The following is a 27,445-nucleotide window of genomic DNA, read 5'->3' as shown; positions in this document are numbered from 1 at the left end:
GTCCCAGCCCACTGACTGAGGATGGAGTTATTAAACATCTTTAACTTTCAGAGGGAGAATGACATCTAACACAGAGCTGGTAGGTTTGCGTTGTGAAGTATGCCTGGTTGGTAATAGAAAAGCATGTAACCTCAGTCCTACAGTATACTACATAAGCTAAACCAGAAAGCGTCTCCTGGCAAAGATAAATCATTCACAAAATATACCATCCTTAGGCCCCAACTAGCATATTTTCAACTGAAAATGTGTGTTGATTTTCATGTTTTTGAGCTGCCTCTGGCACTTCAGTTATTAAAAAGTGGACTAGAAAGTTCTGGATGACAGTGCACATTTGTTTTTCTTCCCATCCTGACTTAGAAAAAAAAGCTAGTATACAAATTACAGTGCTAGATGAGCTCAGCTCTCAAAAATGCTTTATCATTCTCACAGTCATCTAATTGAGAGGCAGTGGAACCCAAGAAACAATTTTATTCTAGTCTACAGCACAAGTTTTTACATACATCTTAGTGGTTTTGACAGTGTTACTTTTAAATGGACTTTAAACGAATCCACAAAAGTTAATATATTAAAAATAAAATACACACAATAAAACAACAGGCATGCAGATGTTCAGTCATGCAGAGAGGGGTGGTCTCGTTGGTGTTATCACTGGGTACCCTGCCTATTTAAGAATTCACCAGCAAATATCAGTTCTTCTGTTCCTCATTCCCATACAACTCACCAAAATCAGCAAATTCTAAACACATCCCCACAAAACAAACCATTTTAAAGCCACATCAGTACAAAATTTCAATGAGTAAACCTACATATTATTGTCAAATCAAACCCATTGCTAGAAAACAGTCAATATCAGCACCTAAAGGCAAGGTTATCTCATGTATTAAAACACCAACAGGGGATTCATCACCAAAGCAACTAATACGTTAATCTCAATATAAGACACTGAGGGAAAACCAAAAATAATATATTAAATACCACTCCACTGAGTAAGGATGTGACCCATGGACAACAGACATGAGTTTCTTTCTCTCTCTCCAACAATGCTTTAAATAATTTTTCTATGGAAAATAAAAAAGTATAGTGGGAGATACAGAGGAAAGGTAGAAATGAGTATTTAGGCATCTAAGTCCACAACTGATAATGAATATCAAAACTGGTAATACAAAGCTAAGTGACAATGACTTAACCATTGGGCGCCAAATAGGCAATACTACTCATCACTGTAATTTGTAATGGTTTTCGGGGGTTTTCAGGGGATGGCCAACACAGCAATGCCATCCTGACACAGACATGAACACTCATCTACTGTTGAAAGGGACCCTGAAGAAAACATGGCAAAGGCATAGAGGAAAAGTTGAATTTTTTGAAAAAGTGAATGATATCAAAATACTTTTCCATCAGTGGTAAACCCAACTAGGTCAGGTATATGGCCCAAAGCAGCACGGAATTCAGTCAGAAGTTGGCAGGAAAGTTTGGAAAACTGCATTTTTTAAAAAAATTGGCAATTTCTCCATGCTTAATAAAACTGTCCTAAGAGGTATAATGTTTGTTCATTTGTGGAATGTTGACAGCCTGCTGCAAAAATTCATGTGAATGAGGAGCTGCAGAGATGCACTTCAATGAAATAGTCTTTAAAAATTTACAAAAAAAGAAAGTTTCTATTTAAAAAATAACCATGTTATTAGGCCAAGATGAAACATGGAAAAAGTAGTGTAACTTCTGTCCGTGATTATTCACACAGCTAGTGGGAAAGTGATAGAAACAATTTTGTCTTAAAAAGGAAGCTTCATTATTGCACTGACTTTTGCAACCTGACCTAGTAATTTAGAAAAATCATGTAGTAAAATCTGTAAAATTAAAATACAAAATTCTGGTTTGTAAACATCAGTTGGCCAAGTCTATCCAGAGTCCTTCATGATAGTGGAATGGAATGAATAATTAACTCACTACCTTATTTACTTGCTGTGAGGGGGAACATTCCAGAACACAGCTTTTATACTTTCACAGTAATTATATTTCAAAGAACAAAGAAAGTCAGTGCAGTTGTCTTCTTTTTTTTTCCTCTGTGCAATTCTCAGCTCCTACCCCACTCCCAAGTATAAATGAAATAATACTGGTTTGGAGACCTAGTACAGATTGGTCATAAATGTCGCATGAAGTCTGTCGGACTTCGGTAAAGATATTTCCAAATGGCGTAGTAATGCACTGCAGCTGCTGTGGCCACGAACAGGTGCCAGATGGCATGGGCGAATGGAATGATGCCATCACTCTTGAAGAACACAACTCCCAGGCAGTAAATCAAGCCCCCACAGGCAAGTTCATGAAGTCCATCGGTGTTATTCTGTCAACAGAGGAAAAAATTAATGAGGTTCTATTGTTACTCTGATGTGACAAACTGAAGAGATAATTGCAATTCTCCCTAGTCTCCTGGTTTTCTAGGCAATGAAGTAGCTGCACAGACAGAATCCTGATCTGAAATATGAACTAAATTTAAAAGTCTCTCATACATCGACCTTGATTGCCCTTTGGGCTGACAGTCTTGAGCTGATCAAGCAGTCAGGTTACAGGTCCCACAGTGAAAAGCAGCACGTTCTGCTCACATATAAGGTATGTAAGCAGCCTGCAGTTGCATCCAGATACGGTAGTTCATTTAACTGAGGTACAATCCTTGGCTTTCATCATTTCCTTTAAAAGCTTTCTTCCTTACTAAGGCGCACCCACACCTCTCCACTTACAATGTACATCTCAGCCCTGGTTTTCTCCTCCTTGAATACTATTCTACACTGATTGCTTTTCTAAGACTCCTTCTGCTTATGTGAGCTTATGGCTTCCTTATGGCTGACATAGGAAAATCACAGTTACAAGTGATTCCGAGATTAGAGATCACATAGTACAACATACATCCTGACCTTCTAGATGTTGCCAGGCCTGTTTGTCCCTGATGCTGGCCATTTCTTAGCTTAGTAGGAAGTGAACAGCCATGTGTACTTTAGCAAAAAAAAGAAGTTTTAGGCCTGTCTTGGTTTTCAAAGACCCTGGCCTATCTTCAAGATTAAAATGGGTTGAATGAAAGAGAGTAGAAGAAAATAGAGGTGGGGCCTAAGAAGCTGATGAAACAAGCCACTCCCCTGGGTTCCTGAGGACTAGGAATAGATGGTGTCAGATTCTGCTGAGTGGAAACCTAAATCAAGGCCTTGGAGGGGAAGATGTGTGTGTGTGGGGGGGGGGCGGTCCCAGAGGCCTGGGCACTGATGGCTGCAATCTTATGAGCCTTGGAGCGAGTCCTGTGGCCAAGTCCAGCGAGAAGCATGGGGAAACTAATGCAGCTGCCTACCTGAATGGGCCCCGCAGACCTAGGCCATAGCAATGGCAGCAGCGGACGACAGTGAGCTAAGAACCAGGTGTGAGGATACAGGGGCACAGGTGAGAATCCATCCTATCTTTAAAGTTCACATAAGCCCCCAAGGGTTTTGTAGGATCAAAACATGTGGAAGGAGCTACCCCAAAATGACTGATTCCAGATTTCTTATTAACCTTGGTAAGATGCAAAGTCAGCCAGACTTATTTTTATTAAAACCAACAACAAAAACAAAAAACCCAAACACCACACACACATTTATTGTTTCCTAAAGATTATAAAGCAACTAATTATATAAAATTCTCTGTGTATGTACATTAGGGGCATTTCCTAGGAGAGGGTTAAGGCTTTTACCAGATACTCAAAAGGGCATATGGCTCCCAAATGGTGAGAAGTCACTCATCTGACACAACCTCCTTATTTTAGGAAGAGAGTACAGCCAGAGAAATAAAATAACCCAACCAAGCCACACAGTTGGGCACTGCCCATAGGAGACCAAAGGAGGTTGATCTTTTTTTCTTTCTGCTCAAACAATATGCAAGAGACCAAAGCAAGCAGGTGGTTTTGACAGACATTCTGTTAATAGCTCCTCAAGACACCACCCTTAGCACATCAACTTTCAAAGAACCAAAAAAGAGTTAATCGTAAGACAAAACAAAATTGTTTTCCTCATTTTCAATGTCACTATCCTACCATGTGCCCGGCAGGCACTGTTTGAAGCACTTCCATGTATTCACTCATTCAATCTTCACAATCCTAAATAGAACTATTATCATCCCAACTTTACAGATGAGAAAACGAAAACACAGAGAGGTTAAGTAATTTGAGGTCAAGCTTTTAGGAGTCAGAACGAGGATTTTAATCAAGGTAGTCTGGTTCCTAAAATTATTCTTTTTTGGGAGGGTGGGGTTTAAAACTGATGATAAGTATATAGGGTGTAATGTATAGACCTTAAGTGAACATTGTGGGTTTTGATAAACGCACACACCTATCTGACCTAAACCCATCTGACCTAAACCCTGTGGCAATACATAACTATCCCAACATCCTAGGAAGTTCTTTGGCATGCCTTGCCAATCCTGGACAGTCCCTTCCCAAGCCACCCATTGTTCTATGGCTATTACCACAGACTTAAGTCTATCTGTTTTAGAACTTCACATAAATGGGATTTTTCACTACATACATTTTTCCTTATGGTTTCTTTTTTGCTCAATATATTATTTTTCAGATTCATGTATATGCTATGTATATTAGTCATCCATTCCTTTCTATTAGCATCCATTGATTTATTTAATGTAATTTATTGACTTTCCATTTTGGGGCTTATGAATAAACCTAATTCATGCCGTTTTACAGATCTTTTTGCAGATACATGTTTTCATTTGTTAGATAATACGTGTGGAGTCATAAATGTATATTTAACTTCATAATGAATGGTTAAACAATTTTCCAAAGTGGATATACACAATTATACTCCTCCCAACAATGAATTAGGGTTCCAGTTATTGCACATCCTTGTCAGAATTTGGTATTGTCAGTCTTTTCAATTTTAACTATTCTACAGTGGTACACTGGTAGCATACTAAGGTTTTAACTTTCACTTCCCCAGTTTCCCCAGTGACTATGATGTTGGGCACTTTCAAGGGCTTATTGGATACTTGTATATCTCTTTGTGGAGTGTCTCTTCAAGTGTTTTACCCATTTTCGTATGATTGGCTTTTTATTACTGATTTGGAGTTGTTTTGTATATTCAAGATACAAGTCCTTTGTCAGATACATATGGAGAAAGCAAATATTTTCTCTCAGCTTGTCTATTCATTTTCATGTTCATTGATCTTTTCTTCTACAGTATCCATCTGTTTGTTAAACCCCTCCAATAAATTTTTTTCTTAACATATCATAGTTTTCAGGTCTAGAATTTCCATTTGGTTCCTTTTTAACAGTTCCATTTCTTTTCTGAGACTCCTCATCTGTTTACTCATTATGTGAAAGTCCTTCTATGCTAATTCCGACATCTCTGTCATCTTGCTGTCTGTTTCTATTGACCTGTTTTTCCTCAGGGCTGTGTGTCTCACACTTCCGCTTCTTGTTCATCTGGTGGTATTTGTTTTGCTAATGGATGGCAAGTTGTTAAAGGGTATAGATTTTGCTGTCTTCCTTTAAAGAATGTCGAGTTTTATTCTGGTAGGCAGTTTATTTACTGGAGGATCAATTTTATCCTTTGCAGGTTTGTCTTTGGGCTTTGCTCTGACGGTTCCGGAGCAAGTGCTCACTCCCGGGCTGGAGAAGCTCTTCTAAGGTACAGCATCCCTACTATCTCCAGGCTCCTACTTGTCTTCCTGAATCAGTTTCAATGTCATTTCCCCTGCTTCTTCTGTCGTGTGCTCCCACAGCAGCCTGCATGTTCCCCAAATGCATTATAAACCTTTATGAGTTTTTTAAGTAATATGAACTGTATTTTCCTGCTTGATTCTAAGTTCTATGGGGGCAAGTGTGGGGATTATCTTGTTTAATTATCATAAGTGTTAGTTACCTCCTATTATACCGCTTGTGAAAATGCCAATTAAAGATTTAGGCTGTAAAAATACTGGATCAACTGGCTCTTATGATACTCAGAGGGAATTTACTTGGCGTTATAGTCTAATGATTGATAACTTATCTACACAGACCTTGCTTATATTGCTTTGGGTGTCCTGAATCACCCTCCAACTACACAACCTTCAAGGCAGATTTTCTCACTTTGGTTATTCAACTCCCTCCCCTCACCATTCCCTGTTGTCTCTACTAATTATACTCCATGTATTTTTGGTGCTAGGTAATTATTAAAGCTACCCTAAAGCTCTTATCTTGAAGAAACATTTTGTTACATTCTTATAAGACATCCCCTGAAAAAAAACACAGGCAAACCTCTACCTCCTAAACCTTTTACAGGTGTGTTTATGACCAGGGCAAGAGCTATTATGTATAGTGGAATTACATTCTTATAATGCACCTAAATGCCCAGGAGTGAAATTATGGGTACGATTCAGCTGACCATTACAGGCTGAGAAGAGAGTTCAGACTAAATATACTGTGAGTTCCTTAATTAATAATAATGACTAGTACCAAAAAATGTAGAGCATAAGACACTGCAGGACAGAAGCTAAAGGCACAAGTAACCCCAACAACAAAGTGAGGTCACAATGGTATGCTTTTTTGTTCCAACTGATGGATATACACAGATTTCTCAACAGTAAATCAAACTGACATGGAGTCAGAAATATCTACGTGCAACTGCCTACTACTGGTAATGTCACACTTTCCTCCCTGAAAGAAACATTCAGGTGAAGTGCAAAAAAAAAAAAAGCATTTTCCTGAGAAAGAAATAAAAGCAGGGAAAGGAAAAATAGAGTGAAGAGTGAAAGGATTTGAGAACTATCCACTGAAACGCTGAAACAAATGACCTAAGGTCCTTCTAATTCTTAACACTCTTGCATGGATTTAGGATTAAGACACCAAGTAATTCAAGCAGAACTACCTACCTAAACATGATCTCACCTCTTGGAAGAGGAGGGGGCTGGGACTGGGTGCACAGGAAGGTTATCAGCCAGAAACAAACACAGCAGATTTCACGTGAAAAGGAACACACTTTAATGTAACAACGTTCCCACACTATAGAAAGGAGCTAGTGGAAGTTGCTGGCATTTCGTTATTTACGTATTTTTTCTTTGGAGTCCCTAGTTAATGCACATGTCATAACTTCAGAAAGAAAGCTCTGTATCTATAGACATAGGAAGAACCTCAGTGAATTACAAGGAAATAAGGCAAAATAACTAGAATTAGGAAGACACGTCTTACCATTGATGTCACCACCAAGGCTGGAGAAAACCCCATTGTGAGATAGAAAAAGAGCTCAACCACTTTATACCTGTCGGATAGAAATGCAGTTAATTCATCTATTCCTACAATACTCAGACCATTTCTATATCAGTTTTTCCTTACTTCTTTTGAAAATGAGATGTAAACTCTTAACTATTCAAAGGAAATGTGTTTTCCCAGTAGACCATTAGACCTCCAGCTAAAACACTGTAGTTGAATAAAATGAACTAGCATTTCTCTCAGGATTGAAAGGCATCAAACTCCACATGCTACCTGGAAAATGTTTTCAGCCCAAAGCAGTGACCGTTGAATCCGACCCACCATGCACTTTCCCCTTCTAATCCTAGAGTGTCTGCTTCATCACTGTTCCAATCCATAGCTATAAGGAACGGAAATTCTGAAGGTGCAGAGGGACACAGCTTGACAAGTTTGACAAATTAGTCCCTTGGTGAAGGGACGGCAGCCCTAAAGAAGAAAGTACATGTATTTTTGTTCATTTTGCCTTGCCACAAACTCCAATTGTTAGGTTACAGAACGTCTGAAAATAAGAAACATTCTGTACTGAAATTCAGCTTACATTTCTGCCTAATTAAACTAGACCTTAAGTTCCTCACACACAGGGGCTAAGTTGCATTTCTGTTTGGGTCTGCAGGGCCGAGAACAGTACCTGGCACTGTTTGGGTGCCCCCTCATACTGCCATCCAAATGGCCTAGGGTGCCTCACATCTCATCCTTAGTGCTTTCTACCCTAAGCCCACCAGGAAATGATCATATCCGCGAGCTGGGGAAGAATGGGTGTGCAGGTTTGGTTTATAGTAGAAGGCCTGGTCTAGGAGAAAAGGTGGTTTTCTTACTTCATTTCCTACTTCACACAAGGATATAAATTAGTTGCTTGAGTCCAAGAAGCAAACAGTTCCCCTGGACTTACATAGACTGCATAGTACCAATCAGAATTGCTAATTATGGCAAAAAAATGCATTTAAGTGAATTTCAGTCAGAGAGAACTTAATGAAAACCATTCTGAAAAGAGAAAACAATTGAATACATTGTGATAAGCACAAGTTAACATTTAATTCTGAGAGTTATGCTGCCAACCACTATAGATGAAGAGTTTAAAACACTGTATCCAATGACAATGACTTCGTGGTTGTGAGCGGCTCAAATTCAGGCATGTGAAATAATGGAAAGAGCTGTGGAATGTCAACTAGGACACTGGGGTCTGAATTCCAGATGAATCACTAATGGAATGCAAGTCCTAAATGTTTTCATCTTTTAAGCATGAAGCCAGAACACAGACTTTGAAGGTCTCCTCTAAAGCTAAGGTACTACATTTCGAAAAGTTTTCTTTTTTTTATTGCCAAACACTTAGGACTATGAGCTATGAATAATGGGCTTAAAAAAATGGTGCCCCACAGTAAGGATAAGAGTTTAGATGCCTGTCCAAATATCCCCTCTCTCGAGGAATCCTAGTTTGGAATATCCTCTCGGTTCCTATCTAGGTAAGTGTTGTGCTGGGCACTTAATGCCCCTTATCTTCCATCTTCACAGATACCTTGAAAAGCAGTTATTTTTCTCATGTGATAACTATAAACCACAGAGGATATGGCTAGCCTGCTGAGAAGGCCAATCTTCCCAAGGATGTGAAATGAGATCCAACTGACTCTAACATGAGAGGCCACCTTGTCCCTCAGCTACATCATATCACACACAAGCCATCGTTTCTTCCTGCAGTAATCTGACCACCAATAATGAATACCAAATGGTTCTGAAGATTTGCTAAAAGCAATATGTATTCTATTTATGTATTTCCACTATTTTGAAGTGCAAATATAAATTGTGCTGTGACGTAGATGAAATTTAGGCAGTTAATTTAAAAACTATCAAATGTAAATTATTTTCTCTTACTTTTCATGGTAGAGAAATACATAAATGGTTCCTCCAGCTGCCATGAGCCAGATAAACCAACGCATATGAGATGCCAGGGGTCCAAGTTCACGGAGATTTAACCTAAAAATGTAAACATGACAACAAAGAACAGAAGTGATAAATGAAAGGAAATCATAGAACTTGTGTTTTCCTCTAGTCTTGAAAACTGGGAGAGCAAAGTACTAGGGTAAGACCAGGAAGAAAAGGCACTTGACATGCCAAGGAAGTACTTGGGCAATTTGGGTAAAATTAACAACTCAGAGATAAAATTGTTGGCCAACCTTTAAGATTTAGAATTAGTTCCAGTGTGGTTTAAAAATAGAGCCAGCTAAAAGGAGGTATGTACAAGTGAGTCCCATTACACTTGTGATGCCTGACTCTCCTTATTAGGCAGACTGCTGTAAAGGCCGCTTGCCTTCTTAGTTTCTGACACTGTGTTTGGGAGCAGATTGCTTACAAAGCTTAGTAAGAACCCTGAAAAAAAATCCTGAACCAGGATCACAAACCCACAGTGGATGCCTAATGCACAGACCAAGTGCCTCCATTACCCATCTCTCTGCCAAGAGAGAACATGAGAAGAATTAGCTCAACATATGCTATGGAAAACATTTTGCTAGAATTTTACTGTGGGCTCTTATGAAGCTTGAATTTTAAAATGTTGCAAATGCATTTGTATCAATTTCATATTAAGAATAGATACAAGAAAAAAAAATACTGTTCCGATTGGCTACTACTACAAAATTCATATTCCCAAATGGAAACGGTATCCTCTGCATATTGAAGACTACATGTGAACAAATTGCCTACTGTAATATTTGATCCCTCAGCCTACATTTAAATTTGTTATGTATTTATTTTAAATTGAGGTATACTTCACAAAAGCCCTTAAGTGTTCTCATGCCAAAATGATGCAGACCTATAATTTAGTAATGGGTGTTGAGGAGAGATGACACTTACTTTTACAAAATGACAACAGATAATTAGGATTCATTTTGAATGAAGGATGCTGTATTAGTCAGAATCTAGAGGCCTGCTATTTCTAATGACTGTAGTCGTTGATGGAATAAAATTAATATCTGAGGGTTTAAAACTGGACTATGTCTTGATAGAGGAAAACTAGTGTTTCTTTCATTATGGGTTTCAAAGCAACAAAATATTCTATTTGATGTGTACCAAAAGGGCAGGAAGATCAGGGGAACTAACAGAATGCCAAGTAGTTTAAATAGCTAACTATTTTGGCTGGTTCTCTAAGCAAAATAAATGAGAAATGCACTCCATATATAGTAGCCACTGTGCTGTGAAGTGACTTGAAGATCAATAGCATAAATTTCAAAAGTGAACTTGTTTTTCTCATACATATTTACAGCATTTCCACTTAGATAATTAGGTGTCCATGTACTATGAATAGCAGAAGTATTTAGAAAGAACACAGAAGGCAAAAGTAATATATTTCAGAAGTGAGCACGCCACCTACATTCAGGTTAACACTTCCCTTGAACAGTGCAATGCCAGATACATACAGGCATACCTCAGAGATAGTGGGGTTTAGTTTCAGAACACTGCAATGAAATGAATATTGCAATAAAAGGAGTCAAATGAATTTTGGGGTTTCCCAGAATATTTGCACTATTGTAGTCCATTAAGTGTGCAGTAGCATTATGTCTCAAAACAATGTACATATACCTTAATTAAAAATACTTTATTGCTAAAAATTGATAACCACTATCTGAGCTTTCTGCCATATGTGGTTTCTTGGCTGGTGGAGGGTCTTGTCTCAGTGTTGATGCTGGTGAAGGTTAGAGTGGCTGTGGCAATTTCTTAAAATAAAACAATGACGTTTTGCTGCATGGAGTGACTCCTCCTTTCATGAACAATTCCTCTGCAGCACGCAATGCTGTCTGATACGGTATTTTACCCACAGTAGAACCTCTTTCAAAATTGGAGTAATCCTCACACCTGCTACTTCTTTATCAAGCCAATTTATGTCATATTCTAAGTCTTTGGTTGTCATCTCAACAATCTCAGCATCTTCAGCATCTTCCTGTGGGGCACCAGGAGAAGATTCCATCTCAAGTAACCACTTTCTTTGCTCATCCATGAGATGGCAGCAATTCAGTCACACCTTCAGGCTCCACTTCTAATTCTAATTCTCTTGTTATTTCCACCATATCTGCATTACTTCCTCTACTAAAGACTTGGATCCCTGAAAGTCATCCAAGAGGGTCTGAATCAACTTATTCCATCTCCTGTTAATGTTGCTATTTTGTCCTCTTCTTCTGAGTCACAGATGTTCTTAATGGCATCTACAATGGGGAATCCTTTCCAGAAGGTTTTCAATTTGCTTTGCTCAGGTCCACCAGAGGAATTACTATCTCAGATGGCAGCTACAGCCTTATGAAATGTCTTTCTTAAATAAGACTTGAAAGTTGAAATTACTCCTTGATTCATGGGTTGTAGATAGGATGTTGTGTTAGCAGGCATGAAAACAGTATTAATGTCATAGTGCATCTCCACCAGAGCTCTTGGGTGACCAGGTGCACTGTCAATAAATGGTAATACTTTGAAAACAATCTTCTTTTCTGAGCAGTAGGTCTCAACAGTGTGCTTAAAACATTCAGTAAACCAAGTTGTAAACAGATGTGCTTTCATCCAGGCTTTGTGGTCCACTTACAGAGCACAGGCAGAGTAGATTTAGCACAGCTCTGCAGAAGGATCCTAGGACTTTCAGATTGGTAAGTGAGCATTGGCTTCAACTGAAACTTCAACTTAGATTTCAACCAGCTGCAATAGCCCCTAACAAGAGAGTCAGCCTGCCCTTTGAAGCTTTGAACCCAGGCAGTGTCTTCTGTCTAGCTGGCATCTTGAAAGTCTTAGCTGGCATCTTCTTCCAATATAAGGCTGTTTCACCTACATTGATAATTTGTTGTTTAGTGTAGCCACCTTCATTATCCTATTAGACCTTTCGGCTAGCTTGCTGCAGCTTCTCTATCAGCCTTTGCTGCTTCACCTGGCACTTTTCTGTTATGGAGAAGGCTTCTTTCCTGGAATTTTATGAACCAACCTCTGCTAACTTCAGACTTTTCTTCTGCAGCTTCCTGACCTCTCTCAGCCTTCATAGAACTGAAGAGAGCTAGGGCCTTGCTCGGGATTAGGCTTGGCTTCATGGAAGGTTATGCCTGGTTTCACTGTCTATCCAGACCACTAAAACTTTCTCCAAAGCAGCAATAAGGCTGTTTCACTTTCTTACCATGTGGTCAGTGGAGTAGCCCTGTTAGTTTCTTTTAAGAACTTTTCCTTTGCATTCACAACTTGGTTAACTGTTTGGCACAAAGGGCCTGACTTTCAGTCTTTCTCAGCTTTGACATGCCCTCCTCACTAAGCTGAATCATTTCTAGCTTTTGATTTAAAGTGAGAGACATGCAACTCTTCCTTCTACTCCAACACTTAGGGGCCATTGTTGGGTTATTCACTGGCCTGATTTCAATACTGTGGTGTCTCAGGGACTAGAGAGGCCCAAGGAGAGGGAGAGAAATAGGGAACAGCCAATCAGTGAAGCAGCTAGTAAGCACACACACTTATTAGGTTTGCCATCTTTTATGGGCGTGGTTTGAAATTACAGTTACAATTACAATAGTAGCATCAAAGAACACTAATCACAGGTCACTGCCGTAACAAACAGAAACAGTAATGAAAAAGTTTAAGTACTGTGAGAATTACCAAAATGTGACACAGACACATGAGATGAGCAAATGCTGTTGGAAAAATGGTGCTGACAGACTGGCCAGATGCAGGATTGCCACAGACCCTTGATTTGTGAAAAATGCAGTTCTGTTTAGTGCAATAAAGCGAAGCGCAATAAAATGAGGTATGCCTGTGTTCTGAACATCAGCAGCATTCTCCCCTTAAAATCTGCAATCTGACCCAAATAAATCAAAACAGGGCAAAAAATCCATATACGCATGTGACTTTGGGGCAGAGGGGTGAAATGTATGCCTGGGAATGGGCAGGGACAGGAAGACAGGAGGAAAGGGGCTCTGAGGAATTGTATCATAAAAACACTATCTTCAGAAACAAAAAGATTGTATCTTACCATGGAGCATAAGAAGCAGCAATGAAGAAGTAGATAACCATTCTATCACACATGTGAAAACAATGTTCGACTGTCCTAGTGGAGGGAACAAAAAGTACAAGTCAGACAAAACTCTTCAGAAAACTTTCAGACTGGCAATATGGGCTGTCACTCCACTAGGCTGCCATTTCTGTTCTGGTTCAAGTTTCTCACGGCATTTATAACTTGGCTTTCAAAGTCACACAACTATTCTTCACAATAGGAAGCCATAAGTAAAAAGCTTTACATTATTTCTAGGATTGCACACACAATAGATGACTCACCATGTATGAGATACAGGGACAGAACCCCACAATAATCAGAAACTCTGAAGTGGTTAAAATAAGCAAAATATATCTTTTCTGCCATTTTCCATTTCTTTGAGATCCTATATAACAGGAAAATGACATTCCTTGAGGGCAGCCCACCCCTCAGTCCCTATCTTAGTGCAGGGCACAAAGTTGCAGTGCTCAGTAAACACTCACTGAGGTCCACGTCCCTCTTTTTTTTTGGATGACTTTAACTTCAAATATCTTAGTGTAGACAGTAAGTTGTAATAAAGAAAATTCAGAAACAAATTTAGGAACACAATAAAAATAAAAAAGACGTATTTGTTGCAAGAGGGTAGCCTCCCACATTTTTAAGCAAGTTGCTCCATCCAAAGCTGGGAATTCAGGAAGACCTGGCTCACTGAGGTCTAGTCACAAAATGAATTAGACAGAATTTGCTCCTTACTAGGGTAATTTAAACATATGAATGTGTTGCATCATCTTGAATTCATTTCCAGTGTCCAAGGGGTAATAGCTCTGATTTGGTAGAGCTTCAGAGTGCACTTGGGATTACCACACACGGCAATGACCAAAGCAGGCTGAGGATGTTTTGTCAGTTAGTGTTAGTTATGTGTTAGTGAAAATAATTTTGTTCAAACATCTACAAAAGCAAACACTGGATTAATGCTTTTCAAACCTGACTGCATATCAGAAATCACCTGGAGAGCTTATAAAATATAATCATGGACTCCAGTCCAGAAGATTCTAATTTAAAAGAGCCAGATGGGGTAGAGGATGGAAGGAAGAGAATCTTTTTGTTATTTTAAACTCTTTGGATGATTGTGATTCCTAGCTACGTTTCGGGTCTTTCTAATTCTGCTTTCCAGACTGTCATGCAATGTCATAGCGGGTCAAGTCAGACCTGCAATTTTATTCAAGATCTGCCACCCATTTCTCTGACCCTCACTTTCCTCACAGGTAAAATACAAAAAACATATCTATCATAGCATGTCTGTGAGTGTGAAATAAGATCATCTAGGCCATGTGTTTAGCACAACACCTAGCACACAGCAGGTACTCAATAAATGCTAATTCCCTTCCCAATTTTATTTCAATTAAGGCTATATTTGGATATTTGAAAAACGAATGCAGAGCAAATATCCACAAGTGGCTTGTGATCCTGGCAGTGCTATTTCAAGGTTCAAGAGAATCTGGTTTCTATTACACCTGCTTCTCCAGCCGCTGGACGGAGGCCCTGAATACGGAAATAGGCATCTACAGCTCCTTATTGATTCAGAAGTCTAGACGTCAAAGCCAAGTCAGCCGAGGCAACCACAAGTTTAGGGACGTGCCAAGAAGATAATGAAGTGCTCTGGCCTCTGTTCTCTGTGGCAGTGCCCCCCGAGGAGCCAGGACAGGTACTTCTGAGGCTCCCTTCGATGTGTCCCAGCATGCCCCTCAAGACCAATGCTATGGCTTTATTTTAAGCCCAGGGAATTGTTACCTTATAAGCAAGGTAGCAGATGGCAAACACTGAGCAATATTGCAAAGGAGGTGGTGAAGAGAACCCTGAGGACTGGGGGTCAGAGGTCCTGGGGGGTTGACATTCTTCTGGTATCACTGATATGGGCAAGTCAGGCCACTTCTCTGAGCCTCAGTTTCCCCCAGGGTTTGGATTAGATAAACCCTAAGGGTCCTTTTAGCTCTAAAACTGGATCTACATGTGAGGAAACCAGTATTCATCTCATGAATCCCAAATCCTGCTCTTAAATAAAACATGTCTTTTTAATATTAGAATGTTTGAGTAGTTTGAGATGTTTTTTTGGAAATTCTGTAAAACCAAAATGTATATTCTAATATTTTAAATCGCTCTAAGTCTGCTTGGAATTCCCTTTTTTTTGGGGAGGAAATTTTGCTCTTTTGGGTTGTGCAGAATCTATTTCATAAACAATGAAATGGTATATTTCTCCAGAGGAGAGCGTTTATGTCCTTGTTGGGAGCTAGTGCCCATGGTATGGTTTAGAAAGTGTCTGGCAGCTAACAGTAGCAAAATATATGGATTTTTGGACCTAATTCTGAAGGCTGAATTTCGCAAGGCAGTAAACCCAAGCTTTAGTGTGCTTCCTTACCTCACAAAGTCCTGCACTCCTCTGTAATTTTCAAATCATTTTCACATGCATTATCTCATTCACCTATCACACAACTCTGTTACTCAGACATTATTATTCCAATTTCAGTGATGAAGAAACAGGCTCCAGAGATCAGGAGACTTATGCAAGGCTAGGTGGCAAGGCTGGGACCCCAGCCCAACTGCTGACTCCCAAGTTCAGTGTACTTTGTCACTTCCTCACAGTTGCTGGGCTCCTAAAACAGTGTCCTTAGTGGGCTTGATCACACTGGCAATTAGGTCTCAGGATTTTACATTAAGTCCTGGGTGAGCAGTATGGTTTGTTTATGGTTTCTGAGCAAAGGCCTGCTGTCTTAGATACAAATGGGGACCCTCAAACTCTGTCCAATCCAGAGAAAATGTCCTCAACCATGGGACAACATTGTTATATAGTCTACAAGGCAGAAAAATGTCTACCCTTTGCATCACCTGTATAAAATGGGGGGCTAATCTGAGTCACTATTCTGATTTATTGAAATAGCACTCATCCATGGTACCTTAAGTGGCTCTTTTTCCATGATACAATGTGAAATACTGTGGAAATGATGAAGAGGGCACAGAGGCCCATCCCGTAAATCCAGGCGGTTATCTTTTCCCAGCAGTCATCAGACAGCCGATGGAGCAGGGCGCTGCCCACGATGGCCGGCACGATGAGGAACTGAAGGAGAGGCAAGGGGAGGGAACAGCCTTGGTGTCATTGAACTGAGACCTCTGTGACAAATACATTCGCTTTACCAGGGACAACTTCAGGACGATCATTTTAAACACTTGTCTCTCCTGAATAATCACTAGGGCCAGATGAAGCTGTCAGGGCTGCACGGGAACAGGTACCGCTGTTCAGCGCCCAGGACCTGTGCCCACCAGGGGCACACAAGGAAGCAGTAAAGGACGTGACATTCCTCCCTGATGCAAAACACAAGTTCTTTATCCTAATTTCATTAAATCAGAACACGTTTCATCCTTCACAATAATGTGATTTAGATTAGATACTTAAAAATATTCAAATGCCAGGCATAAACCCAGATTTCCCAGAAAGTTCTGATTTTTTAAATATTCTTTGGTTCCCTGCATGAATCCCAATACTTCATTCAGCAAGGGATAACTGAATGAATCGAGCCAATACGTATTAAAATGTACACAACATACACATACAAATCAACGGTTCAAGTCCTTTGTTCTGACTTGTAGTTTTGATCTGTTCATTTCACCAATTTGGGAATGACTCCAGGGAGAAATGGTTTGGGATATGTCATTTGTAATAGCACTATTCTTTTTTTTTTAATATGGAGTGCTTTAAGAATTTGCGTGTCATCCTTGTGCAGAGCCCATGCGATTCTTCTCTGATTTGTTCCAATTTTAGCATATGTGCTAAAGTGAGCACAATGGCACCTTTCAAAAAGCAAGGGTGATCTACTCCCATCTATTCAAGTAATTTTAAGAGACCAGAATCTTAATGAGAATTTTGCTTTCTGCACCATATTTTTATATGACATATGCACAAATTTCAATGTCCGTCATGAGTATGACTATGATTAGTAGACATTTTTTTAAAGACTTAATTTTTTAGAGAAGTTTTAGGTTGACAGTAAAATTGAAGGACAGTAAATATTTTATAACAGACATCCTCAGGATAAATAAACTACTTTGTCAAATATTAGACTCAGTATGCCTGGATGGCAAAGAATGCACACTTTAGCCACCTTATCTCTTTTTTTCCCCCAACACATATTTTTTGCCTTCTTGCAACACAATATTAAATCCCCTAGATAAGATCAGCATTGAATATTCAATTGCTGAAGTTTTTACTGGCTCAGAAAAAATGAGAAAATTAAGGCCTATACAGTAAGTTTTTCATAAAACAGAATTAATTTATTTTGTGATTATGTCCTTTCTATTCGTGTTAAAGTATCCTTCCCTTAATGAAATGATGATGATGGAAGTTTTTGTTATGTTTTAGAAATTTTACTACTCTCTGAAATTCAAACATCAGGGATACAGTTTAATAAGATGACAGTTTCTCTTCTAAAATATTAACACGGAGGTTTTGCCACTTTTTCCTTAATTTTGTTTTATACAACACTTGTGATATCCAGAAGAGATAATTAAGGGATCTTTCAGGTCCATTTCAAGCACATACTATTCCCTAAAGTAAACTGTGCATCTCAGTAGTCAAACTATTATACTAAAATGCTCAACATCCTGCTAAGTAACAAATACTTCACCAAATGCTTTTATCGGTCAACTGTATGGAAACTATCAAGGCACTATTTCCGGAACTTTCATCAGTGCTCGCAACTGATAGAGAAAATAGTGGATGCACACTGGAGCAATGAGGGAAGGAACAGGCCATATAAACTAACAGTTATTTCAAGTTTTATAGGCTTTCTATCTAAATCCTGCTTGAAATTTCAATACACACACACACACACCATTTTCTTATGGTCCTATGGACAGTTATCTTCAGAATTAACTTTATTTTTAGCTCTGTTAAATTCATCAGTCAAGAATAAATTATGGATACTCTGGCAGGTTCTGGAGACAATCAGTTAAGCCCTGCATTCTTTAAAACCAAGTTTGGAGACTCTGACCATTGACCCTCTGGTGCTGAAGCTCACTTCATACAAGTATGTCATTAAGGCAAAGGCAGAGGTCAGCTCAAGTCTAGAGAATTCTACTAAATCCTTCCTGTCGCCAGAATCTAAGCCATGGGTCCAGAGAGACTGTCCACTAAAGAAGTTACTCCAAATTTCATTATTGAAGCCCTTTTATGGAATCCAGGGCAGGTATATCAAGTACTAATTTTTTTTCTAGAAGAATTTAGTAAGATTCCAACATACTAATTATTTAAATAAAAATATTTTTAGCACCTAAGGGAAAAGGACATCCAGTGATAAATTAGGATGTTTCAATATTATCAAGTAATATATGTGTTCCACTATTACAATAGTTAAGACAGATGCTTTATGAAGTTTGATTTATGCTAAGTAATGACCAAATGGCACTGCTCTATTAGATTATAAATGAATCCACTGAAAACTAATTTATTTTGGGTTTATTTGGCATCATGGTTCCTTTACAGAAAACATTGGCTATTCTTCAGGGCTGAAGGAGTTAAAGAAATGAAAAGGCACAACTTGAATTCATTTATTCTAATGGCATATGTATCTAACCTATAAAGTATACTAACACTGTCTAAAATAACTGAATAAGCCTGTTCTAAATACTCTTCACTAAAGGAGTAAATTGGTTTCCTGTATTTCTTGTCTTCAGACTGTCTACCAGTCACCATTTCTTCCTCAAATTTTCATTAAATCCAACCTTTCAAAGGGAATAATGAAATCACAAAGGGAAATTCATACTAATACAAGAAAATGACAAAAATATGACATTAATAGGAAAACTGTGAAATACATATACATATTCAGAAACACCACATACAATAAGAAGAAATTCACCAAAGTGTTGACAATCTGTTTTTGAGTTTTTCTTATATATTCTTCAGAATTTTCTAAGTTGCTTATAATAAGCATGGTTTGCTTTTATAAAGAAGAAAAAAACACTAAGAATTTAGGGATCAAACCAGCTTTTCCTTTAACAATATGGACCATCTGCTCTGAGAAGAAATGGCCATTGTCGGGTGAGGAAGATGTGGCTGCCTGTTCTGGGGGATCACTTAGGTAAAAACACACTTAGGTAAAAACAAAACAAAACACATTTTTCAACAAATTCACAAATATTGTGAATGCTCCTTGCCAAAGGTGCACTGGTCATTGTCTTGAAAAGACGATTCATTTCAACCCAGAGGTGACAATATTCATAAAGAGTTTCCTTTGGTTTTCCTATAACTAGGGTCCTTACTATTATTATTCTTTTAAAGATCTTTTTGGAGAAGTCAAGTGCAGGATGGACAGAGCTGACTACAGGTCACTCCAAGTGCCTGACACACTCCCTGAGTTTCTGGGGACATGCCTGGCACTAGTACCCTGGGAGGTAAGGTCGCAGAGGTCAGTCAGCCCCACTAATCAGGCTGTGGTTACTAAAGATAACTGCCCCTTCCTCCCACCAAAGCCCTTGGGGAAGGAGGAAAGGGGCAGAACACTCACGGCGTGTGTGTAGCAGTTAGCAGCATGTTCGTAACAAGTTGGTTTGTAGCGGCCATTGGCTGGGGCCCGATGGTTCATGAACCTGTAGAAACAAAAAGACATCATGTGAGGGAAGCTCATGGTGTGTGATGGACAATGGGGAAGCCTGCCAATGGCAGGTTGGTCTATTCTAAATGAAAAGGCAACTGCTGGAAATATCTAGTTACGGGAACAAAACCAAAGCCATGAAATAAAATAGATGTAAACTGAGCCAGCAGCAGTGATCCTAAAGCAAATACCCTAGTTTATAGAATTGAGTATTCTTTCAGTTTATTGAAAAGAAACACCTTCTACCAACCAAAAGCAAACAGAAACTATATCTATGCTCTTCAACTGGTACCCCCAACCCTAAAAAAATTTGAAAATAAGGCACAACCAAAGCTTAAATCTTAACAGAAAAAACATCAAGAGAGTTTTCCTAAATTTTACAAATGCCAGTAACTGCTGTTAAATGACAAGGAATACAAAGCATTTGGAAGGATTCTAATTTCCCTCCAAAATTCATAAAGCTTTATACATGTAGACCTTTCAGACCTATATTCCATGGTCAGCAGGCCTGTCTAACTAGTTTCCCTATATTACATTACCTGTTCTGGCATCAGACAGCTTAAATAAATGATACCTGGCTGCCTCTAGGCCACCTAAACTAGAGGTGTGTTTTCACCTGCATTCTTTCTGAATTAAAAGAGTTTGCTTCAAAAGGCAAATACATGACTAGTATCTGATACCTTGGCTAGAACAGTCATATTTAGAAGCATACAAATGTGTGTATGTTTCTAAACAGCAAAATCTGTTACACATACAGACACAAACCCATGTTCCGTACTTTCCTTTGGGCTAACTTTGTGAAAACCAGCAATACAGTAAAAATCATGAGTATCAAAGGACCTGACAGTGATAGCATTCTTCCATTTCAGTGTGCAGGTGAGAAGTCCCAAAACCAAACCCATACCCATGCCATGCTTTGTGAGGCATTCTGGTTTAGTCTGTTCTCTGGAAAAAGGAGACGTAAACTCAGGAACACGAAAAAAGCAGCTGCCTGAAAGCAGATGCAGAGAAACAGAGAGCCCTGGCAGTGTTCAGGTCTCAGGGGCCTGCTGCATTCCTGTGTGTGGAGCCTGCAAGATGTTAACAAGCTTTGCAGCATAACGCTCCTTTAGCTTGAGCTAGGTTGGGGGAAGGGGTGGTTATTTGCCTCTAACGGGTTCTAACTAGTCTCACCTTATTAACTAACATGATGAAAAATGGCGCCACACTGAAGCAAATCAGAGCAAGGTTGCCAAAAATTGGCAGGGTCAAGCCATCCTAAATAGTGGCCAGTTTATGGGCAAAAGAGTATCACCTTCTCACCGTATTAAGGAGGGCCTGTTATCCTTAGAGCGAATGAATGAAAATAAACTGGCAGTCCTATTAAACCAATATAGAGAATTCAGATAGAAAATGCACAGGGGAAATGAATTTGCCACAGTGAAGATACTTTACTTGGACCACCAGTGGATTAGCTATCTACCTAGTGTGCAAAATATATACTCAATGAATAGAATTCACCAGATGGCTTGGAAACTGTTGAAGAGAAACATGCAGTTAACAGCTTCAGAGTTTATCCAAGCTATTGTCACACATAGATAAATAAATCTTTTCTCCCCTGATAATCCTTTAAATAATTTTACTAATTTCCTAAGGGATGAGAGTGTTGCTATACAGTTCTTAATACTAAAAAGGAAAATAATTACTCTCTCGGGAAGAAGGCTTTCGAAGCGTCCCAAGCATGCAAGGATCTACCACATCATTACCTTGAGACATAACAACAAAGCTGTAAGTAGCATACACTATAAGGAATTTTAAAAGTTAAAGAGCAAGGCTCCAAGATCGTAGAGAGTAGATTAAATTGAGAGGGCTCCATGCAGCGTTCTTTACATAGGCTTTGTCTACCTACCACCTGACTGCAGACAAAAATAGCAATTTATGTCTCTGGCAGCCCAATCTAAAAATAGTCAGGCCATTACACAGCAACAGGGATAGACTTTCATATTTTCTCTTAAAAGAAACGAAGCTGGGTGGTCATGTTTGTGACAGCTCAGCCCTGCCTACCTGGAATCACTCAGGTTAAAAATAAACTCAGAAGTTGTAGAGAGAAATATTCCAGCTATGTGACTTAAGGTACTCTTTCCTTAGGGACAGAGCCAGATCCAGGCAGTAAGGAAAGGGAAGGATAGTTACGCTTGCTAGGAGCACCATTGTCTGGGGCTCAGTGGGATACACAGCAGGGCTTTTCTGTGGAGAAGTGTACAGTGCACTTTTTCTATTTCTCTCTGATCTGCCAGGATATAATCAAGCCTCCAACATCGCCTCCAGAAGAAATCACTCCTAAGATCTACAGATGTAAAATGCAAATCAACTCCCACACACTGAACCTACTCTCTTCCTCAAAAAAGAATAAGAAAGGTTCTCAAGTGTTACAGAAAATAGCACCCATTTATGAAAGACACCTCTATTTACGGCAGAATAACCCCAGTGGTTACCCAAGGCTAACAGGAGTATCCAGCATGCTCTAGAGGGTTTGCGGGAGGTGACTGAGTCCTGAGTATGGGGACCACATTCAATAAAGCTATTATTTAGGCAAGGTTTGTTCACCCACCTCCTTACATTCTCTTTCAAACTCCCTTGCTTCCCCCTTGCCCAGTGTCCTCGTGTACCAACCCCCCACCACACCCACCATAACAAAATTTCAAAATTATGGAGAGAAAAAGCAGGTAGGGAACTAAGGGACATTTGTTAGCATACTTTACATTTAGCCCCAAAATACTGTACCTTCTGAAAGTAGATCTCAAGAGGCCTAAGAACAAATCCCAGTTGTCTTCAACTCCTATGTGTTTCTCATTCTCTGACTGCTAGTCACCACCACCTTCAAATATATTCCCTATCAGTCCACCTCTCTACACTTCCACAGATCCTACCTCCAACCAAGACTTGACATCTCTGGCCCTATAGAAACACAAATTCTCTTCCTTGGTCTCCCTGCTTGTCCCCATACGCTCCTCTTTTACAGCAGCCACATCATCTATCAAAACCAGATCGCAGCACACACCAAATCCAGCTCCAAACTTGGCTTTGGCTTCTCAGCGTGGTCCACGAGCCTGAGAGCCCAACCCTCGCTGCTTCTCCAGCCCACGGACGCCACCTTCCTCTCTCTCCACCCTCCACTACACCACCTCCTTTCTGCTCCTCACACCAAGGTCTTGCTAGCCTCACAGCACTTGCATTTGCTACTTATCTCTGCTCTTCTCACCCATCAAGCTCAGCTCAAATGTCACCTCCTCAGAGGTTTTCCTACCCATTCTACCTCAAGTATCACTTCAGCTACCCACCCCCACCCCATCCCCGTCTTAACACAATTAGTAAGAATCTGATTTTTTAAACTTACTTTTTATTTCCTCTTTTCCCGATGTAATGTGAATTCCACGGAGGCCACCTAGTCCACCACTGCATTTCCCATCCCAAGCACAATGCCCACCTTCTTGCTGAAGCTTAATAAATAAGTGTTAAATGAATAGAAAGATAGACATTCTGCCTGCTGCTGAACTATTTTATCTTAACCCAGAGACATCCCATCATCAGTTTCACTGGGTTCTGTATACAACAAAGAGAGACACATACTTTTAGAACCAAAAAAACCTTCAATCTCTGAATAGAAAATTCTTAAAGGCCGAGACCATGGACATTCCAAAGGATTCCTTCAACATTACTTGATGAAGCAACATACGTGGACCTCTGTGCAGTGCCTTATTTGCTCACCTGTATGAAGGAGCATGGTGTTCAGAAAAAGGGTCTGTTGCCAGAGGTGGTGATAGTGGTGGAGGGCATTCACCTTAATGATTAAATAAGGGACAAGGCATGTATAAGGGGACTATCCCCTGCCTACAATTCACTACTCTGAGAACATGCAAAAAACAGGCAGTTATCAAAGATTTCCTCATGCTTTAGAATAAGATACTTTACCACATATTCAATTTGAAGCTAACAAGTGGTCACAAGGCTGGGGCTGAGCAATGGAGCATCTTTTTCCCTGGATTTTTGGTTGCAAGGCTGGGGAACTCTGTATGCACCACCAAGACACAGTAGAAGCTCTGTGGATCCTAGGCCTGTACTCTGTACACACAGAAGGTATGATATGGGCAGGGAGACACACACAGGTGAACTGGCAGCCTGGGTATTAGAGAGGGACATGAACTTGAACCCTATGGTCTGTTCTTTCCTAGATATGCTATTATGACAAGTTCCCTTTTACTCTCTAACCCCATTTGCTCTTCTATAAAATGGGTATAAAATTTGTCTTCCAGGGCTACGGTTGAGGATGAGCTGGGTAATATACAAACACCCAGCCACTGCCTGGCACAGGGAGGCACTCAATAAACATTCACAGTTATTCTTAGAGATGCTGTGAAAGGGACAGAATGACTCTGTGTCTGTTGGTGGGGGCGGGGACCCTCAAATGTGGAAGGCGTAGGGCAAGAAAGATAAAACACGCTCTGTGCCCCAGTGGAATTTTTCACATCCTAAGATTTTTGAGAAGCCACATGTGTGCAAAAAGCCCTCCACGTAGGACAGTGGGCTGACTTTCCTTACAGCTCTCCTCCACAGAAACGGCAGAAATCTGGAAGTTGATCCAAAGCCACAATAACCGTCTCAAGTTGCCATTCTGAGCACACCAGCAAGGTGTTCAGGTTGTCTTGTAGTTTAGGCATAGCCACAAACTATGGCCTAATGAAATGTTTTTACTGCAATCAAATGCTCTTCAATGGAGTCCTGATAAATCTATCGGGAGAAAGAGCACATGTTTCAGACAGTGTCTCCCACGCCCCTGTTGCCCTGTAATTTACTCACCTGTAACTATCCTGAATGCTCAAAATGAACACGGTGTTGAGAGTGCAGAATAGCATTCTCGAGAGTGCAGAATAGCATTCTCAACATTTTAATGTGTGGACCACAAAAACCAGGACTTTTCAGTTATGTTACTTTTTATTTGCAGGTTTTATTTCCAAGTTTCAAGTTTACCCCTAGAGATATCTTTCCAATCTAGTCTATAGTAGAAAAACAAGAAATTATGGGATCATTCAATCTTCAAAGAAAATCAGGGTAAAGTCTAAATGTCATCAAGAAAATTAAGTGTTAAATATCCATTGATTCTGTGCAGGCACTGAAAAAAATGACAAAGTCCATGCCACACCAAAAGAAAATGCCTGTATTTTTCATTTTTAAATGAATGAAGTAGAGCAACAAGTCATATTACAACTGTGAAAATAAGGACTGGATAGATTAGTGTCCAGCAAAAAGATAGTTCAATCAGATGAGACGGTAAGATCCTAAATGAAGGTTTTTGTTTTCATTTTTCCTAACAAACACTGTTTTAACACTTGTTCCAGAAATACGAGGCTCGTTTTATTTCTAGAGAAGAATTCAAAAGGTAGGAAAGAAATACACATTTAATCAAATAAGGAAGGGTAATTTCACAGAACATTGTCACTGTTCTCTGAAAACAGGAAGAGCACAGATGTGCAGAGAAGTAAAACCAAATCAAACAAACCACATGCACAGGGGTTTGCCAATCATGTCTGAATGCAATTTACTTTGTCCCTTAAAGCCCCTCTAGACCTCACTCCTGACTTCACCATCTAAAGCCACCCTGCATGGTTCCTTTTTGCCTTCAGGAGGGGAATAACTGGGCCAGGCAGTCAGCACCCTGAGTGATGAGCAATATTCAGAAGGTAATCCAAGTCTCCAAACTGATGGTCCTTTTGAGGGCAGTCCACCACCACTCTTCCTGTGCACTTTTGGCTCCTTTAGCCTTTGGGAATAGGGAGTTGGGAAGAATAAAAAAAGTGCACTTTAGATTTTTGAAATAAAAGGCAGTGCCTAACAACTCAACAATAACCTCTTTGCACGATTTCAGGCATTCCTCTTCTTTCAAATTCCCCGTTACTGCACACTAAACGAGCCTGCTGGTGAAGGTCTGGGAATGGGGCCATGGCTGCCTGATTCAAAGGGATGGAGAGTTACTACAAACACAAGAGAGGTGAACTTTCACCCAGTTAAAGGAAGGAGAATTAGAGAAAAAGGCCCAGAGCTTCCACTGGGAACGATGGGCCAGCCGCCATCCACTGCTAGAGAGCTGAAGTCCGAATACGGCCACGGTGCGCCCCAGGCTGACGCTCCCACCAGCTCTCCAGTGAATGAGCAGCGGGCCAGCCTTCCGGTGGCGCCTCTCGGTTCCTCCTCCTCCTTTCCCATCTAGGCGCCTCAAGAGCAGGTCTCACCACCCGAATGCTAACTTGCCCCTTCGCAGTGTCCCAAGCAGCAACGCGTGGGACTCTAAGTGAGAGACCCAGCAAGGCCCGGACCGGCCAGGCAAGGCTAAACCAGCGGAGCGTGCCTCAGTTTCCCTGTTGATAGGGCCGTTCACAGACAAAGCACCTAAAACGCCCAGCACCCCCTCTTTACGACAAATCTCGCTGCAGGGCGCAGCAGCCGCCGACCGCCGTTTGGCGCGCCCCGGGAGCCCCCTTGCTGGGGGTAAAGGGTGGAGGCCGAAGTCGGGGGCCACGCCTGCGGCTGGGGTTCGGGTACTCACAGCAGGCAAGAGAGCCCTGCCGGGATGGGGGTTGGCAGGGTGAAACCGGTGAGCAATGGGATCCCTTGGTGGTAGGGCAAGCTCGGGATCTAGAGGTCTGGGGTCCGCAGTTTGCTAGGGGGATACCCGGGGCAGGTACGAGATCCCGGTCTTTGGAGGAAGGGGATCTCCCGGGAACAGGGCGGGGAATCCCCGGGGTGCTGATCCCTCGCCAAAGCGCGGGATCCAGCGGGGGATGGATCCAGGTTAGGAGCCGGGACCCAAGCGGGGGAGGGCGGGATCTGGGACCCGCGCCGGGCACTGGCAGCAGGGCTGGGGCGCTATCCTTCTCACCTCTGGAATCGATTCTTGAACCGCATTGATCCTCCGCTCCTCCTGGGGGGCCGGGAGCTCCGTCTCGTCTGCGCCGGTGGCTGGGCGCGCGGCCCTCATGGGCTTGGGTTCCTCCGGAGGCCGCCCGCGTGCCCGGCGGACTGCTCGGCGGGGCAAGGCCCGAGCGGGCCAGGCCGGGGGTCGGGACAGGGCCAGTGCCAGACCAGGTGGCTGGGGGCGGGAGGGAGGCCGCTTAAACGGCCCCGGCACCTCCCGCCTCCTGCCTCCCGCCTCCCGGCTCCTCCACCCCCGGGAACCCTCGCCCCGCCCCGGAGCCCGGCTCCACCCCCGCCCCTCCACCAGCCCCGCCCCGCCCCTCCACCAGCCCCGCCCCGCCCCTCCACCAGCCCCGCCCCGCCTCTCTGCGTGCTCCCGCGGCCGCCAGCGCTTCAGCGCGCCGGGCGGCCAATCAGCACCCCTAGCAGCGCGGCGGCAACGCTGCCTGCCATTCATCGGTCAGTGCCCGGGCTGGGGGGCGGGGCCTCAATGCGGGGGCGGGACTGAGGTATCGGGAGAGGAGGGGAGGAGAGGAGAGGAGAGTTGAAAGGGCGGCACGCTGCGATAAGCGGTAGAGTTGGAGCGTGAGAACAGAAGGGGCCGAGGGGAGAGGAAGAGAA

The 27,445-nt window shown here is 41.3% G+C and overlaps 1 protein-coding gene and 1 non-coding gene across 5 annotated transcripts; both read right to left on the bottom strand.

The window, feature by feature from the left end:
- Positions 1-451: 451 nt before the first annotated feature.
- On the bottom strand, positions 452-27,110 carry MMD (monocyte to macrophage differentiation associated). 4 transcript variants are annotated; one of them, XM_017646979.3, is made up of 8 exons: positions 26,790-27,110; positions 25,498-25,673; positions 19,790-19,871; positions 16,184-16,344; positions 13,233-13,307; positions 9,122-9,223; positions 7,196-7,265; positions 452-2,341 (listed from the first exon to the last, which is right to left on the bottom strand). In XM_017646979.3, the coding sequence occupies exons 2-8, from the start codon at positions 25,515-25,517 to the stop codon at positions 2,141-2,143; spliced, it is 711 nt and encodes a 236-aa protein (XP_017502468.2). In that variant the 5' UTR covers positions 25,518-25,673; positions 26,790-27,110; the 3' UTR covers positions 452-2,140. The 4 variants fall into 4 exon arrangements, with proteins under 4 accessions (XP_017502468.2, XP_073091509.1, XP_017502463.1 ...); XM_073235408.1 differs by lacking the exon at positions 9,122-9,223 and having other exon boundaries at positions 23,253-25,673; XM_017646974.3 differs by lacking the exon at positions 25,498-25,673.
- LOC118968516 (U6 spliceosomal RNA) lies at positions 16,964-17,067 on the bottom strand. The gene has a single exon (XR_005056247.1). It is a non-coding gene; the product is annotated as a U6 spliceosomal RNA (small nuclear RNA).
- Positions 27,111-27,445: the final 335 nt, after the last annotated feature.

This window comes from Manis javanica, chromosome 4 (genome assembly GCF_040802235.1).
Source record: "Manis javanica isolate MJ-LG chromosome 4, MJ_LKY, whole genome shotgun sequence".
Classification (NCBI taxonomy): Eukaryota; Metazoa; Chordata; class Mammalia; order Pholidota; family Manidae; genus Manis; species Manis javanica.
This window is presented reverse-complemented; position numbering and strand designations above follow the sequence as displayed.